Source organism: Cryptomeria japonica, chromosome 10 (assembly GCF_030272615.1).
Source record: "Cryptomeria japonica chromosome 10, Sugi_1.0, whole genome shotgun sequence".
Taxonomy (NCBI): Eukaryota; Viridiplantae; Streptophyta; class Pinopsida; order Cupressales; family Cupressaceae; genus Cryptomeria; species Cryptomeria japonica.
Genome location: NC_081414.1, coordinates 724,702,026 through 724,721,765, shown reverse-complemented (window position 1 = coordinate 724,721,765; position 19,740 = coordinate 724,702,026). Strand labels below are relative to the sequence as shown.

At 32.5% G+C, this 19,740-nt stretch overlaps 1 protein-coding gene across 1 annotated transcript; it reads right to left on the bottom strand.

The window, feature by feature from the left end:
* Positions 1 to 4,588: 4,588 nt before the first annotated feature.
* LOC131040044 (ethylene-responsive transcription factor ERF039-like) lies at positions 4,589 to 5,188 on the bottom strand. The gene has a single exon (XM_057972933.2). The coding sequence runs from the start codon at positions 5,186 to 5,188 to the stop codon at positions 4,589 to 4,591; it is 600 nt and encodes a 199-aa protein (XP_057828916.2).
* Between the last annotated feature and the right edge of the window lie 14,552 nt (positions 5,189 to 19,740).

Below are 19,740 nucleotides of genomic sequence, written 5' to 3'. Positions count from 1 at the left end.
TAAAATTTTTCGAAAAGTTCTCCTTTTTGGGCATGGAATTTTTCCAATTATTTTGTGGTGCAATCTATGTATGGACACTTAGCTATAAAATAACTTACATCTCCATAAATAAAACATTTAAAAGGTATCTTACCTTTACACTTTCTAGAATCTCTCTACCACTTTTTGATAAATTTTTCTTCTTCCAAATCTATTTCATTATCAAAATCTAGATATTCTTACATCTTGAACTCTTTAAATGAAACCTATTTCCTTTAATATTTATCAATATAAAACCTCATATCATATGTAGTTATAATTTCATGTAACTCATCCAATTCATATTCAAATCTTTGGCCCCTTCAACTATAGAATCCTTGGGATCAACCCTTGGGGGAAGGGATCTAAGTACCCTTTTCATGTAGTCACTATTTGTTTTATTTCTTCAACAAGTCCTCTTATGTTATTGACTATATCATCAACCTTGAGCAGGAAGGTAGAATTTTTTTAATTCTTTTTTTATAGACTCTCAAATTGACCTCAGTAGGTATGGATCATTTTCATGATTGGACTTGTCATCTCCTTTGTAAATGCTGTGTAGTTTGTCCAATATTTCCTTTTTAGTAATAAAATGCTTTATATTTACAAATTTAGAGTTAGGTAAACCACATAAAATAGTATTTTTCTTAGCTATTATTTTTGCAAGCCTTCTTTCCAACTAATTCTCTTAGGGGATTATTCAGAAATTAATTGTTGTCTACAAGAACGTGCCAAAAGGGAAAAACTATAGCGAGAATTGTTTCGTTTATATAATGAACAAATCTAGCCTCATAAAATATATAATAAAGAACTTACAACGTTCAGTATGCATCAACCTACAAGATACACCAATCTCCAAATATGTTGAAAGGATTTATGGCTAGAACTTTTTATAACTAATGTGATTAATTTTACACTCTATTAAGTTATGTTACACCAATCAAGCATTAATGAAATAGTTAATGGAGGATCCAATAAAATATTGAAGGATGAGGGAACCTCACAAGAAGAACTAAGAATGCAATTATAAAAGGAGTTAAGATTAAGGAGGCATATGGTTTTAATAGTAGGGAACTCCTATCCTATAGAGGAGAGGAGAAAACCTCAACCATATTAGTGCTACTCTTAGTATTATAGAAATAGACAAGATCCCAAAATAAATTGCTACCACAAATGAGATAAGAGAGTGACTAAAATACAAAATATGCAGTACAATAGTTAAAATGGATCAACATAATGTATTTTAGTTAACCTACAATATGATTTATAAATATATAGCAAGAGAGTGACCAATATAAAATAGAATTTTCTATCTAAAATATACACATGCAACCCCACACACACAAGTACACCCCAAGAACATTATCTATAGTAGATTAAATGCACAAACAACCTTATCTAAAGCGAATATTTGAGTTAGAATATTATACACTAGAATCCCCCTTAAGCAAGGTTTAGTGGTTAGGAAGAGATTTGGGTACGAAGAAAACATGGTTTGATCAAGTTTCCAATTACAAATATATGGGAAAGGAGAAAAACCATTGATTGCAAAAATTCTAATCATTTATTCTAAACCTAGAAAGAAAAACTTATAACTATTAATGAAGAAATGTAGATGAATAAACACCACAACAATATAAAGATAAGTCAAAGAAACAAATGCATTAATAATTTCAAAATACTCCAGAATGCTTAAAATTATAGTTGGTACATAATCTCCACTACTCAACCAGTTTGTTAGGTTGAATATATAGGAAGCTAATATTATAATTATAAAGCAGGTTCTCTAAATATAAGAATATTTTTGTTTATAATTATGTGGTTTAAAGTGGACAACTATTATGACACCATTTGATTGGGATAAGTGAAAAATACTAGAGCTACTATCCCTTATTAGCTACCATTTGGAGGATGGTATAGAGCTTAAGGATGAAATATAAATTTTTCCCTATGTTATTATGAAACTTCCAAAAATAAAACATTAATTAACTTCATTGATTATTATAACACAAAGTTTCCCTTAATTTTGAAACTTTTTCATGAAGTTCTTGATTTGCACTAACATTTCTTTTTAAATTATAAAATGAGAGCCTATAAATGTCAATGGGAAAACACAAACACAAAGAATGCTAAAAAAAAATTGACATGAAAATACGGATGCTCACATCGTCCTCCATGGTTTTGATGTAATGTATGACCTATTGCTTAGTAAAAGGCTACATTAAAGTGTCTAAATCAGCCCTTTAGGGTGCATGTTGCCTTCATATAAAATTGATGTTACCTATGCAATGAATTTATGATTACTTCTGCAACATCTAGAATATAAACTGCCTCATATAAAGATCAACATAAAATATTTTAAACTAGAGATAAAATAGTAGTTTTAAGACTTAGAAATGAACAAATAAAATAAGTAAAATTTACACCAAAGAATTAAGATAATATCCATGCAAAACAAGCTAAAAGATAGGTATCTTTTAAATCACCTTCTTTAGTGTAATGCTCTCCCAAAGTAGATTCCCAATGTTATTATGGTAACTTGTGACTAGTTAGAGGGCACTAGTTAGAGGCCATCTATACATCCCCACATGAGGAAAGAAGAAAATCAAATTTTCAAATAGTAGAATCATGGCCTTCTACAACTTCAACAAGAAGAAATGTTTTTTATCCTTTTCACATAAAGATCAGCTAATCAATATGCTAGATTAAGATGCAATGGAAGAGAGATCAAAATCTCTATCTCTAATGTCATGCAATACATAGTTTGAAATGTCTACACAAAGAAAAGAAATAAGTTTCTAGTAACTAAAAAAGTTTTTCAGAAAAGATGAGTGGCAATTTAGCAACTATTTTGAGTTCTCAAAATGAGAAATTAGCACAACAAAACCAATATTGCATGTAATTGATTTTAAAAAATCTCTAGAAAATATACCGAACTGGTAAACTAGTATAATAAACTGCCTTGATACTAAGTAGGAACAGCCATGATCTTGGAATATATGGATGGTACTAGTGAGTTGAGAGACTAAATAAAACATTTTATTTACCATGTATTAACTAAAATGGATTAACTGAATGGATTGATTAAATTACAATATGAATATGATGCACAAATATATAGCAAGAACATGAGACATACACATTATAATAACTATTATATATAGAATATAGACATGACAAAAAAAAAAGAAAGAAAAACAAAAAGAAAAAGAAAGAAAGAGAAGAAGAAAGAAAAAGAAGAAGAAAGAAAGAAGAAAGAAAGAAGAAAGAAAGAAGGTACCTAGAAGATATATTCTAGGAAAAATGTTTTATACAAATGAGGTGAGGCTAAAGAATTATGTGTTTAAAAAGACATAGGTGAAATGGACAATGAAGTAGCTTTTGAGGGGTAAAACTCCTAATGTCTATGTGACATTGACTGAAGGAAGTGACTCATCATTTACCATGTCTAGCAATAGAGAAGAAAGTTTTCATAAGGAGATGATTATTTCCATCGATCCATTTTAGACTCTGCTATAGTAGAGGAAGAGAGGACCGTCTTGATTTCTTCATAAGTAAGCGATATTCATTTTATTAGCACTAAGAAATTACCAAGAGTATTGAATGTTTCTTATTAATTTTTTAAATATCTATAATATTTTGATCATTTAAAAAAAAAATTAAATCAAATAATATATATTTATCAAATAAAAAACATAAAAAATTATGAGTTCAAAATTTTATTTGTAATAGATATATTTTTTTTAATACAATGAATTGTCTTTATGTTAAGGTTTATATAAAAAATTAATTAATCTTCCAAATGATTAATAATTAAAGATAAATTTTGATTAATAAAAACAAAATAATTATCAATTATTATCAACTTCCAACCATTGACCTCAACCATTGACCTATTGGTGTTGCTCTTTATACTCAGCTTTGATATATTCATTCATATGTATTTACATGATAAAACATTAATAAAAGATATTCAGTGAAAACATAATTTAAAAAAAATTGTTTTCCCAACGTTTTATATTATTTCAGTTGGAAATTCAAATTGATAGAAAGATGAATGACATGAATCGAAACAATCAAATATGATCAGAAGCCAGAATTAGAAAAGGAACTTTAATTAAGAGAGCAACTGATAAATTAGTATAATAAAAACACTAAAACAAAACTAAACTAACCTTATAAGATGAAAATCTGTTAATCTACAAATGAGTTAGGGTTCCACAATAGCTGATTGTTAACATGAGGAAAACCAAGGGCAGAAAACATTTATATGCACATTTCATATTAAACTGGTTTTGGGCAGGTGCCATATACTTGATTCCAATGGAAGTCACCGTATATCTACAAACGTTTACAAATATTTCAATCGAAGCAATTATATAGCTCCAAATATTTCTAAATTATTCATTCTAATGCAAGCAAATATACAACACCAACCTTTCTGAATCAGGTGAAAACCAATCTTAGCCATTGTAAGCTTGAACGGTATATATTGATGAGGGCTTTAATCCATTACCCATGGCATTGAAAGATCCACTTCGCATTCCTTTTGCAACATTATCTTTCTAGTCTAAGTAAAATCCCAAAGAGATGTAAATTGATGATCTAGCTCTTCTTCTCCAGTCAAAGGGCTCTCAAAGACGAGAAAAGATCCGATCAGCACTCCATCTGCAATGTTCATTAGCAAGTTTGGCCAATCCAACCATGAATCCACCATCACATTCTTTTCCTTTTGAGCTACTGCATTATTAGTCAGTTGAGATTGATTTTGTGGAAAAGCCTCTGGGTTATGAAAACCATCATCAATGTTGATGCTAGAGCACAGCTGTGGTACTTGTTGATTCACTGGCTGTTGAGAATAAGAGTATGCAGCTTCGAATGCAGCCGCCTGAATGTCTATTGCAGAGGAAGTTGCAGGGCAAGGAAGAGAATGAATTAAGTCAGGGAAATTTAAATTGGCTGACTCCCCTCTTAAGGCAAACGCAGCTGCATCGTGTGCACGAGCTGCCATCTCTGGTGTGGGGAATGAACCAAGCCATATCCTCTTCTCCTTCCTTGGCTCTCTGATTTCTGACACCCACATTCCCCACTTCCTCTTTCTCACACCTACATAGGTAGGGTGCTTTCTTGCCCTCTCGTTTGCATTTACACTACTACCTCCCTTCCCCATCAATAATTGGAAGAGAGTAAAACAATTGGTACGTTCGTATTACAATTTGGCAGAAATATACTGGTACAATATTCTAAAACATTCAAGTGCTAGTTAACAGTATATTTACATGCAAAACAATGGCAGTACTTGTACAAATACAGTACAAACACTATTAAACCTAGGTTCCTTGTCTCCTGAACTGATAGCTAAACACTACGCAAAGTTGACACTACATATGGCTTAACAATGTCAGACCTAACTGGATATCATCAGTTCATAACCAGAATGAATTTACTGATACGTTTTCATGAGTTCTTATATTTTGGCTCTTCTTTCTCTTCCCTGCGCATTAACAACCGAATCTAATACATGACAGAGATCTTCGATTCCACTAACTAAACGTCCTCTGCTGGACCTTATTGATATGATTATTTAGATAAATTTAACATATATATAAAATTATAAATAGCCTAAACTATATTCGTTAGACTTTACTGAAACATCAAACAGTTTAGCAGTTCAAGAGTCAATACCATATTTGTTGGCCTTTCGCCTTCACTGCTGACATTTTCTGCATTTTTTATTTGTATGGTTGATTTGTCAGCAATCTTTTTTCTTGCTTGATTTGTCCTCGCAGCAATTTATGGCCATTAATCTTCCGAGCAAGGGCAAAGCGTCCGAGCCCACCATAATTAGATCACCGTCTCACCCAATGATAAGAAACTAACTTTTTTTTTTAATCAGAGTATTCTCCAATTTTCAACTAATCATTTTGGACAGTAGTGCACAGCATGTTATTCACAGTAGCACGTGTAACCACGTCTCTAACACCTATCGCTGTAACCTACCTACAATGGTTCTGTGCTTTAATGTACTTTTAATCGTATTTTATAAGAACATGATACACGGTGATTAGGGTTTACCCTTCGATTTCTAAATACATACCATGCTCCGAAAAGATTCGTTGTAATTTCAACTGAAAAATCATTAAAGGAACCTAACTAGTTCTTATTTTCTATTCAAACAACAATCGTAGGGTCTGTTATTTAAGGAATCTTACGTAATTTGCTGACAAGGAAAGGAGTATTTTAAGATTATTTAAATGACTGGCTTATGAAAACAATTGATTTAGTGCTCCATAGTTAACTATAATAATAAGGAAATCATCATATTCCCGTCATCACCAAGGATCAGAGAATCAAAGAGCATCACCGCATATAATAATTTTTTAAAACCTAAAATTTTTTTGTTGGTAGGTACATTGTAACAAGCTTTTTATTTAAGAAACAATTGATCACAGGATACGGCTGATCTAAGAAGTCCATTTTGAATCTAGTATTATAATGACTTCATTCCAAACATTTGATTTTTAAGATTTTTTAGTTTCTGATTCCTTCGAGTACAGCTCGGGAGGGAATAAAACCCCTTTCACATAAATGAGAACAAAATTAAATAATCTTTGCAATCATGGACAAATTAATCTAGATTAAATTTTTCTCTATGTGTTTGCCAAATAAAGTAACTCATTTCAGGAATAGTAATATAAAATAAATGTTAATATTGAATAAAATTTACTCATATAAATACACAAACTTTCATGTTTGTAATGAGAATAATATGTTAAGCTTGATGAGTATCAAAATAATTATGGATCAAATTGAAGCTACTTTGGATTGAATTAATAAAACGTAACAATTGTCTTACACATAACAATGACATGTGATTCATTGGATCCGTTTAATAAATTAGACTTCTACAACTTGTGTTACCTTTATTTTAATAGTTGAATCCTATAAAAGATTCGAGGGCCTTCACTATCTCTCCTACTTGAAAACCATCTCTCTCAGGCAGAGGGCCTCGACCGAGTGAATACGGGCATCAAGGGGCTGGTAGGGGTAGGGGTAGCCCCATAGACATCAGCCGCAAAGACAATTACTACTATAATTCCGACTAGCGTATTCGAGCCCTCAACTAGAAAGAATTGAACCTCACTGCAGAGGAAAGATGCGCATTCAGTTAACCGACAAGCAGCATTCACACCCCACAATGTTTAAGAACACCATCTCAAAATTTATCAAATAATTAAGGTCAAGTTCTCCTACATCAAATCCATTGTTGAAATCACTTATGGCATCAAAGTGAACATTCAAACTTACAATGTTATCAAGAATGTAGTCTCAATGATTGCAATATATATGTTAATTTTGCATTATACCTATTTATATTAAGCACACATTGAATGATTTTAATGTAAAAAAAAAATAAGTCCCATAAAATGTATGTTATGTTGGCTTTTAATGAATAGTATGAAAGTGTGGTATTCAAGAATTTTGAATTTATAAAAAATCCAATTCTTCTATTTGTCTTGTTGGCTTCAATTTAAAATTCATGGCTGTGAGATTGACCAAAGATAATAAGGTATGAAAATATAAAGAGAAGGAATAAACCTATTAAATTAGACATGATATCACAAATGAATCACTGTAAAAGATATCAATTATTATTTATTGACTTTTTAAATAGCTTATCCTCCATTCATATATAAAAGTAGGGTCCATATTCTAAAATATGACTTCTAGTACTATCTTTTATCCTCTTTTCATTTGTCATGTAATACATATTTACAATATTCAACAAATCACAAATTTCTACTAGAATATTAATCTTACACATCTACCTTAGAGTACCTCTATTGAATCCTTGATCCAGCTTCATGTTTACATTCCCAAGTTTGTTCCATCACCATGACACTACCTAAATGATTTTAAATTGCATGTTTACACGCAGTCCAAAAAAAAACATATTACATATTTTTCAAGAAAACCCATAATAACATATTCTTAATGTATCTAAGGATTACAGCAATTTAATTTATAATTTAGAAGCAACTTAGATTAGTTCAAAGTACTATACAGAAGAAAATACATTCCTTCTATAATCAGCTCTTTGCTTGAATTTGATAAAATAATGTAATCGTGAATTTTGTAGATGGTCTATATCTATTCACCACAAGTCAAAAAAATGTATCCTTTTGTACTTCAAGTTATGGTAAGTATACATTTTTTTAAATATCTAAAAAAATTATCATTCTAAATGATGAAGAATAAACTTAAATTTAACCAGACTCTCCAATGTCTTATAAAAATCAAATATTTTTAGGCATTATTGCATATATTTAGAACTACATTTCACATCAAATATTTTTAGGCATTATTGCACATATTTAGAACTACATTTCACATCGTCTCGTAGCATAGCAATAGTAACTACACCATCAGGATGCACATTGCTATTGTGGAATCTTTATGATTTTGAAACTTCTATAGAAGTTTCGCATCCAAAATGTCATTAGATATACATTGATACGTATGAAGTCGAGATCCTTAGACTATGGATACAAACTAATATCTTAAATCTCCATTTCATATAATTGGGAACATAAATAGGATTATATATAGACATAATAGGGGAGATAAACACTTGGATTTATGTTCCTTTGTTAATATCAAATTGAGAATGTGAAATATGTATCAATGAACAAGATTACATGATAAGTAAATGACAAATTATTAATAAAAGTAAACTATAGAACTGAAAAATTAAACAATAAGATAGATCTCATAATAGGACATAGGAAAGATCATGTAGCTACCATGTATAGGCAAAAGTGTTGGCCATAGATGAAGTATGCCACATTCTAGGGATTGTTCAAACTGACAAAAAGGGGTAGAAATGTATTCAGAAGATCTTGTAGGCATGTCCCTAAAAAAGTATAGCCAAAAAATGTTAGACATAGTTAGAGGTTGCCCTAATCTAAATATTTCTACCTATCCAAAATTTTGAACTTTTTTCCTTATTCTACTCTACACAATTGATACTCTTGGTTTTCATGTATAAAGGAATTTATTGAGTTAAACCCTATTTTGTTATTCCCACCTCAACAACAACTATGATTGATGAAAAAGAGAGAATATCCTTATAAAGGACAATGAATAAGTCAATAATGAAAATATTGAAAGGACAATATTATAATATAGGAGTGGACATGATGGTGATGTAATCCTCTTTAGAAAAATCCTTCAAGTGTTGATGCAGTTATATATTAAACAAATAAACACAAACATGAAAACATACTTGAATAAAAAGTGGTATAGTTTGTTTCACAAGGTTGGATACTTAGATTTGAAATCTTTGGATGCTCTTGGAATCAATTACAATTATTATTTCTAATCTTTGAATGATAAAATAGGTTCTTTATATAAGGTTCATAAGGTATTTTCAAATCTAAGCCAACAACCAATAGTCAAATGAATGATATCAGGAGTAGATGATAAATACAAAGACTAACATTTACATATGTTAGTCTTTATATAAGGTTCATAAGGTATTTTCAAATCTAAGCCAACAACCAATAGTCAAATGAATGATATCAGGAGTAGATGATAAATACAAAGACTAACATTTACATATGTTTGAGTTTGGGCCCCTTTTAGAGGGACTAGGGTGTTGGGTTCCCTAGACCACTCAAAAAAGGACAACCAAATAGGTTAGTAGTGTGTGAGGATCTATAACATAAGAACTATTTTTTAAATTACAATATTACTGCAATTAAATTATAGATTTAACAATTAAATTATATTGTAGGATAGGGCCTAAATAAGTTTAAAATAATCTAGGAAAAGGCACACCAATATAATGTTCGAAATAGAGTGCACTTATTCTAAAGGGATATGATTTAATATACTACATTTAACCACCAATTTATTAAGATTATGAATTTATGCCCATACTCATGGTAAAGTAAGCATAGTAATGGAAAGAAGCTAAGAGAGGTGTACTGGGGATAGGATGACTAGGTTTAAGGATACATAAGATGATAAGTGTAAGATACTATCAATCTACACAAAAATAAATATATTATGATACACATGTACAAAATAAAAAACTAAACTAAATGAAGGGCTCCAAGTCAACTAGGTGAAGGGACCCAAATGTAAACTTTATCCAAGTCATTAATATGATTTTTAAAATGTTATTGCAAGAGAACAACAATACTTCTACAAAGAAGAGTATACACCATTTTGTCATGGGAAAAATATTTCATGGTCCAACAACTATGAAGTTATGTTATATTAGAGATCCATAAAGATGGTATGACTTCCATTGGCCAACAAGTTGTGTTATATTATGTGATCCTTATTGGTGCAGTCCTAACAAGAGGGTCCTCAAAGACAATAGTTCGGACCATGCACCAAGAGTTAAATAGTAGAAAAAACTCAATGTGATGGAGGAAATGCAGAAATAAATTGTATTATATCATGAAAATCAATTACAAACTACAGGCAACATGTTGGCTTACAAGATTCAACACATAGGCCTAATTACTTACATGCTCAAATACAATATTCAAACTCAAGCAAAAATGTGAGCCAACTCTAGACCTACTAACGTCCATATTTATCCTCTATGTTCTAATAACTGCCTTCTACATGCTTTATTACATTCATTTATGTGATAAAAACTATCTACATCGGCCCAAGATGATGAACAAGATGTAACGTGTAAAACAACAACGTTGGCCTCTGCCAAAGATATCCTTCCAAAAAATCCATAGAATGAAGTGGGGACTCGAGGGAAGGTTGGTCACATGCCAAGGAACATTGGAAACAATGAACTAAATCTCCACAAGATTTGCTAATAGAAAATAGGTCCAAGTGGTTGTGGTGTTCTAAGCTAGAAAATTATCTCCGATTTTGGAAGCAATAAGTTGTCAAAAAAATATCCAAATACTCCGCAGACTTAGGATAAGGTAGATGAACATATCCATGAACAAATTCTAGCTCCACAAGATCCAGTGATTAAATACACAGAAACATAGAAATAAATATTGAACTGCAAAATAGGAAACAAATTAAAAGAAATTTTTTTTGGTTGATGCAAAATTGCCAAGAATCAAGGATGCTCCTCCATCAGACATCTGGGGTTGTTGAAAAAAAAGAGAGTCCCTCACTTTGTTGGGGTCAAAGGAAAACTAAGATGGTCTAACTCTGCTTGAGAAATCCATGATGAATCTTCAACTAATCTACCCTTCCACTTCACAAGATAGTCTCTGTACTGGTTGCTCTAGATGCTATGTCTAATCCTAGTGTCTAAAATATCTTCGGTCTAATCCAATTACCTCTGGGGCATCTACTCTTCCAAGTCTACTCCACTATCTTCATTGAATTGTATCTCATGATTCTAATGTAGTTCTACAATAATGAATATATGTGAAATTTCCAAAGTATTAGATAGCTCCACTTTATATGCATTTCCGGAATTGAATTTCTTGAAGATCTTACAAGGTCCAAACTCCCTCATCTTCAACTTGTTATAGGTTCCAACTAGAAATCTCTCTTTTCTGAGGTACACCATCACTTCTTCTCCAACTTCAAATTCCTTATGTCTCCTCTTTCCATCTAATTTCTCCTTATACTTGTTGTTCATGACTTCCAAATGTTGTTTGACCTAAGTATGCACTGTCTTCATATGCTCTGCAAATTATTCTACTTATGTACTCCTTTTATCTTTTTTATTCATATCCCTCAACTTTGATATGCCTCTAGGGTGTGCTCCAGTAACAATCTCAAAAGGTGTTCTTCTATTACTCCTATTCACTGAATTATTATAGGCTAACTCTTCTTGTGCAAGGATTAAGTCCCAACTTCTGGTTTCCTCTCCAACTAAGCATCTCAACAAATTTCCCAGATTCCTATTTACCACTTCTATTTGTCCATCAGTTTGTGGATGAAAAGTAGAACAAAATTTCAATCATTTCTTCATCTTCTTCCAAAGTGTTCTCCAAAAACATCCAACAAACTTAGTATCTCCTTTAGAAACTACGCTCTTAGGTAATCCATGTTATCTCACCACTTCCTTGAAAAATAGGTCTTCTATATGCACTACATCGATTATCTTCTTACAAGGTATGAAATGTGTCATTTTTTATAATCTATCTAATATACAATAATTTCCTCTATGTGTCTTAGGCAATCTAAGTATAAAATACATGCTTATGTCCTCCCAAGGTCTCTCAAGGATTGTTAAATGCTTATACAATCCAACATTCTAACTACTACCTTTTGCAAGTTGATAAATTCTACAACTCTACACAAATTTCTTGACATCCTTATGAATTTGAGGGCAAAAGTAATTCTCACTAATCAATGCCACTGTCTTATCAACACCAAAGTGTCTGACTAATCCTCCACTATGCTTCTCCTTTATTAGACTCTCCCTCATAGAACTCCTAGGTATACACAACTGAACTACTCTAAACAACATCTCATCTTGAATGAAATATTCCAACCACTAAATTCTATCCATTGTAACTAGATCCTTACAAGCTCTCCAAGGTTATGCAAAATCCGGGTCATCCTAATACAAGTTTTTCAATTCGTTAAAACCTAATACCTCCACTCTCTTCTCTATTAGCAACTTCCTCTTGCTCAATGCATCAACAACTCTATTTGACTTCCCTCTTCTATGCTTAAAAAAAAAGGTACAACTTTGCAAGAACTTTATCCATCTCATGTGTCTCTGATTGAACTTAATCTAACTATTCAAATACTGCAAATCTTGATGATCGGTATACAATACAAACTCCTTAGGCAACAAATAATGTCTCCACTTCTTCAATGCTTGAATTATGGAATAAAACTCCTGATCATACATTGAATATCTCCTCCTTCAATCATTCAACTTATCACTAAATTAAGCTATCGGTCTTCCTTCTGGACTTAACACCTCTCCAATTGCATTCCCACTTGCATCATAGTCCACTTGAAATACTTTGCTAAAATCTGGTAAAGCTAACACAAGCTTCTCTGTCACCTTCTGCTTCAATAAATAAAAACTCCTATTTTCTATGGTTCTCCACTTGAATTCCTTTCTATCTCCTCTCATTTCTTTTTTCATAGGGCTACAAACTGAGCTGAAATTCCTAACAAACTTCTGGTAGAAACTAGCCAATCCATGGAAGGATCTTACCTCTCCAATGTTGTTCGGTGTAGGCCATTAAATAATTGTTCTTACTTTCTCAAGGTCCATTTTCAATCCATCTACATATATCACAAATTCCAAATAGACTAACTCTTCCTTCATGAAACTGCACATCTTAATGTTTATCAAGAACTTTTCTTCTTCGAACCTCTGCAAAAGTTATCTCAAATGCAACATGTGTTCTTCCTTGCTCTTACTAAAAATTAAAATGTCATTCAAATACATAATAAAAAAATTGCCCAAGAATTTCTTCAATACTTAGTTCATTAACCTCATGAAAGTACTCAATGCATTATTCAATCCAAAAGACATTACCAAGCATTCATATAGTCCTTCATTTGTCTTGAGTGCTGTCATCCACTCATCTCCTTCTCTACGTATGATCTCATGATATCTAATTTTCAAGTCTATCTTTGTGTAGTATTCGGCTCCACACAAAAATTGCATTATGTCATCCATCCTAGGCAGAAAAAATCTATACTTCACTGTGATCTTGTTTATGGCTCTAGAGTTAGTACACATCCTCCATTCTCCATTCTTCTTAGGTCCTAATATTGTTGGAACTGCATAAGGACTCAAAGTTTCTCTAATCAAACCTTTTCTCATTAATTCCTCCACTTGTCTATTCGACTCCTCATTCTCTATCAGTGTCATTTGGTGTGCTTCTTAATTAGGTAAACAAGCTTTGGGAATCAGGTCCATGCAATAGTTGATACTTTTCACAGGGGGTAATCAATTAGAAACATTATTTGAAATGATGTCTCCATATTACTTTAGCAACTCTTTTATTTCCTCCAATTGTCCTTCTTCATGCTTTGAATCTCCAGTATTCTTAGGAACTATAGAAAAACATAAATTTTAATGTCTCTCCCCATCCAAGAATTTCCTTCCATCTACCAAACAAGTTCTAGCACTTGTACAAACATCATTTTCTAGAGGCTCCTCCAAGGGTAACAAGGTTTACTTCATTCCATTTGCAACAATAGTGTATATGTTCTTCCCCCCATCATGTATCATTTCTGTATCAAGCTGCCAAGGTCTACCCAATAGGATATGGCATATATCCATAAGCATAATATCACACAAAACTTCATCATGATAAGATCCAATCTTCATTTTCACCAAACATTATTCACTCACTAGTATCTTATTGTCATCCTGAATCCATGCTATTTGATAAGGCTTATGGTTCATCAATCTCTCCAACTTCAACTTATTCACAATCTTCTTTGAAACAAGATTCTCTGAACTACCACTATCAATAACAAACTTACAACACTTATCGGATACCTTACATTTGGTCTTTTTAAAATTCCTCCTTTGCAAGGGCTCTTCATCGTCTCTAGTGTGACACAAAGCTTTCCTTGTCACAATAAATTCTCTATCTTTTGGTTTATTAGTTGATCTAGTATGGTCTTCTTCTACCAACGCTACTCTCCTATTGCTCTCAGCCTCTATAGATTAAAAAGCATGATGTCCTTTTCCTCTGCACTTAAAGTAGGTTCCTCTAAACATTATTTTATCTAGTCATCCGTCTTCTTTTCCATAACCCTCATTCTGGTGTCCATCAGGTTCTCTTCTCTGATAAATATTTTTATCATCCTTTTGGTATGAACTACCATCTCTTCTAACTTCCTTTTCTTTTCTTTGATTTGTATAGGGTCCTCTTCAGGTCCGAAATAGCTTCTTCCTCCTTGAAATCTTCCACCTCTACCTATTTTCTTCTACTCATGTCTTTTGTTCAACTTTTCTACCTTCAAGGAATATTGATAGGATTCCTCAACACTCTGCAACTTAATCAAACTGAGTTCATCTTATATAGACATCCACAACCCATTCAGGTACCTAGAAACTTGTTCAATCTCCTCATCATTATGTCTGAATTTTATATTCAACTTGTAGAATGCTTAAGTATACTCCTTCACACTAGATTCCTTCTACTTCAGATTCTACAACTTCCATAACAAATTCACTTGATAATCAATATCCATAAACTTTGATTTCAACTTGTTAACCATTTTCTCCCAAGATTTAATCTTCTCTTTGCCTCTTCTCTTTCTATCTACTTGCAAATATTCCCACCAAAGAGCTTCATGTCCTTTCAACTTATTGCAAGCATATCTCACCTTCTTATCTTCAGTAGTGCCTTCCAAATTAAAATACATTTCCATCTCCATGATCCAAAATAAAAATTCATCAGAAACCAACTTGCCATCATAATCTGGTGGACTTAAATGTGGTCTGGTATTCGCTCTAGACAATTCTCTTATAAACCTTTCTTCATCTGGATCATTCGCCGGTGGGTTTGCTCCTACTTCCCCAGATCCCACTTCTTCTTCCTCTTCATCAATCACATCTCCAACATGTTGACCTCTTCTTCGGGCTATTTCAAAAACTTCTAATAAGATTATAATTCTCTCAAAATTTCCATCACAACAAGGTTTTCATTTCGATGCACTCCACCACCTCTTACATTTCCTCTTCATACCATCTTCACACCAGTCCTGCATAGTTGCAGGCTAGATCCTCAATCCGCCACACCACAACAAAATCTTACAGGACTCCACAATCTCTAGAATGAAATCTCACTTTGATACCACTTTGTGCAGTCACGACAGGAGGTTCCTCAAAGAGAATAGCCTAGACCGTGCAACAAGAGTTACACAATAAAAACAACTCAATGTGATAGAGGCAATGCATAAACAAACTGTATTATATCATTAAAATTAATTACAAATTGTCAGAAACATGTGGGCTTAAAATATTGGCCACATGCAACTGATTACTTACATGCCCAAATACAATATCCTTGCTCAAGAAAGAATGTGAGTGAACTCCGAACTTCCTAACCTCTAAATTTATCCTCTATTTTCTAATAAATTCTTGTTTACATGCTGATTATATTGATTTATATGATCAAGAATGTTTTGTGTCATCCCAAGATGATGAACAAGATGTAACATGTAAAACAACAGGGTTGCCCTCTACCAAACAGATCCTTCCAAAAGAATTCATAGAATGAAGTGCACACCCAAGGGAAGGTTGGCCACATGCCAAGGAACATTGGAAACAATGAAATGAAGCTTTACAAGCTACAAAAATGATCTATAAGACTCACCAATAGAAAATAGGTCCAAATGGTTTTGATGTTCCAATCGAGAAAACTATTTTTGATTCCAAAAGTGATAACTTGCTAGAAAAAGATCCAAACATCCTATGGATTTACAAGAACAAAATCTAGGTCTACAAGATTCTATGATCAAATACAAAGAAACGGAGAAAGAAATCTTGAATTGCAAAATGGGAAACAAACTGAAAGAAAATGTTTTTGGTTGAAGCGAGATTGCCAAAAACCAGTGATGCTCCTACATCACTTATATTGCAACAAAGTGATTTCACTAACAAGACACACTATACTAGAAAGTTAAATCCATAGAAAGCATAAAGAAGATAATAACAATGCTAATAAGTTGTGTCATGTTAGATGATGTATGATTGAGCAAGTGAACATGTTTAGGAAATAACAAAGCTAACAAGTTATCTAATAATAGATGATTAAAATTAAGGTCATATGTCATGAAATGTTTGGAGAGATAGGTTTCTAACCACACCTCGAGGGGTTTTATGCAACTTAACACCATTGCTTCAATGGTACATCAATGAAGAAAATAGGAAAGAAGGAATATTGAAATCCATTAAGGATAAAAACACCTTAAACACAAAGGAGATAACCTTTTCAAAAATACATGTATTCCATGATAGTAAGAAGATCCTTATAGTGGACACAAATATTCAAGCAAGGAAGACATCATTGTAAAGTAAACATCTTGCAACAAGAGTAAAGGTGTCCTTATCAAGGATGCATAGCTATCAAATAAGCAAAGAGAGAGGGGAATCAATGTCTAAGGATGCCTACTTGCACAAAATAAAGTAGATCATTAAACAAAGATGCACACAAGAGAAGAATATGAGATCTTGAAGAAAGGATACACACTTCCCAATAAAAGGAGTTGTGGGATCCACAAGCAAGGATTATTACCCCCAAACAAGTTGTCCTTGCCTCCCAATGCATAATGAATATAACCACACTACAGACTATTATTTTGATTACCCTAGAAAAATAATGGTTGCACTTGAGATTCCAACACCATGAATGAAAATGAGCCCACATATAGATCTACAAATGTCACATACTAAGGAGTGACATAACAAAAAGAAGTGTTATTTAAAAAGGATAGAAAAAAGGAGAAAATTGTTCTCAATTATCAATTGAATGATACTACATTTAATAAGTTGTCATAGTTTACTTTTTAAGTGTTGTATGATACTACAATGCAGCAAAATGAGAAGGGGGGTTGAATCAATTTGCAAAAAAACTATTTGCAACATAAACCATAAATCATATTTGATAATTAACAGTTAAAGCATGAAATAGTACCACATCAATATCACACATAACACCAAGATTTATAACATTGAAAACCTAGTTAAGGCAAAAACAAGAGTGAGAACCTACCCGCAATGAGATAATACCTTGTTAAGAGAATGAAATATTATAATGGGGAATGCACATGCATTCAGGCACACTACTTAGAGCTCACTGCTCAGTTAAGAAACCCATAAAGGCTACAAGATTTAGGGAAGGATCACTGCCTTATAAGAAGTCTCATTGACTTATAAAAGAATTCTCATAACAATCCTAATTATATGAATTAAAAAAATAGTATCTCCATATGCCTGAGTACAGTCATGGCTAACCACACAATATTCTATGTAGCACTTCTCTTTTCTCCTTCACACATCTGAAATATCAAATTGCTTGTTTGCACATGCAAATCGATCATACACACACATAAAGATCACAAACATTCATCTTACATGAATATTACATTTATTTATACAAGACATCAACCTATATTTCAAGGTCGGTTAAATCCTCAATAAAAATTACAAAATATTAACCTCACATGCTAAAACAATGCATGCAGACCAGAACATTGTCAGCTAATACATAGTCTGGACCCAAATCAACACTGCAAACATGCAACACATCCAACAATTACACCTCAATCATCTGCAACATGCTATAACCACCAAGAATGTCACATAACATGAAGAACATCACTTGACAAAGAAAATCTTCAATAACACAGACAATAATCAATATAGACCACTAATTTGTATAACACAATCTAGAGATATTCACAAGCAATGTGAATTACACCACAACAACCACAATAACTCAAATTACTAGAATCATCATCATCTTACCATGGGAGCTCAATAACGCCATCATAACTGACTGTCAACATGAAAGATTCTCTTGTGGATTTCCAAATCATGAACCAATCAAACTGAGGACACACATCAATATTCAAAACAAAACCTATATATCCAAAACTAAAGATATAATAATTACAAATCAATTTGGAGCACAAACTAGAATACCGAATAACACAAACAACTGAATATCAACCTGAATACTAGATCTCATAACTCGATCAAAACATTATGCAGACCTTTGCAAACGAGAATGAACCATCTACATACAACATACCCAAAACCTTTTAATCTGCATCAACTCATCTGCAATACACATGATAAACCAACTCATTCTGCAACACAGGAATACACAAAAGAATATGTCAACATCAATGACAATGCATAATTCCAGCAAGCTCTCAACAAAATCTAACATTCTCCCCATCCAACAATCTTCTCCTTTGGCATTGATGGAAAAACATGAATGTGAAAAACAATCAATGCAAAGAAAGAAATTATCTCTCATCAATCTCCATCAAAGTCACAAGGATCAACTCCCCCTTCAAATTACAAATCTCAAAATGCTCTAGGGGTTTTCACATGCTTCTCTCTCGATTTGACATCAATGACAAATGATCACGAATTAGAATTCTCTTCCCATAAATTTGTGCAACTAAACACCAACACTGACTACTCCCCCTGAGTAGTAGCCTCACTCATCAATTCGGATCATAAGATATCTTTGTGAAGGTCACCGGACTGATGCAAATCCATGCATATTAGTTCTTATCAAGACAAACAATTACCTCTAACTTCTCTCCGAGATACTCAAAATTATCTTTAGGAAAAGGCATCGTAAAGATATCTACAATCTATTTCTTTGTAGATACATACTCTAGTCTGACTTCTTTCTCATTCATCCTCTCTCTTAAGAAATAAAACTTGATTGATATATGCTTTGTTTTGGAATGAAATATTGGATTCTCTGAAATATTGAGAGAACTTGAATTATCACAATACATATAAATAGGCTCATCATAAATAATTCCTATATCCTTCAGAATCTACTTCATCCAAATTACCTGAGTACAATTGCTAGAAGCAACAATGTATTCAACTTCTGCAGTAGATAAAGGAATATCATTCTACATCTTACTTGCCCAAGAGAATAGCTTCTTACCCAAAAATAATGCACCACCTGTAGTACTCTTCCAGTCATCAACATCACCTACCAATTTGCATCTGTAAAAGCACTCAAAGTGAAATCA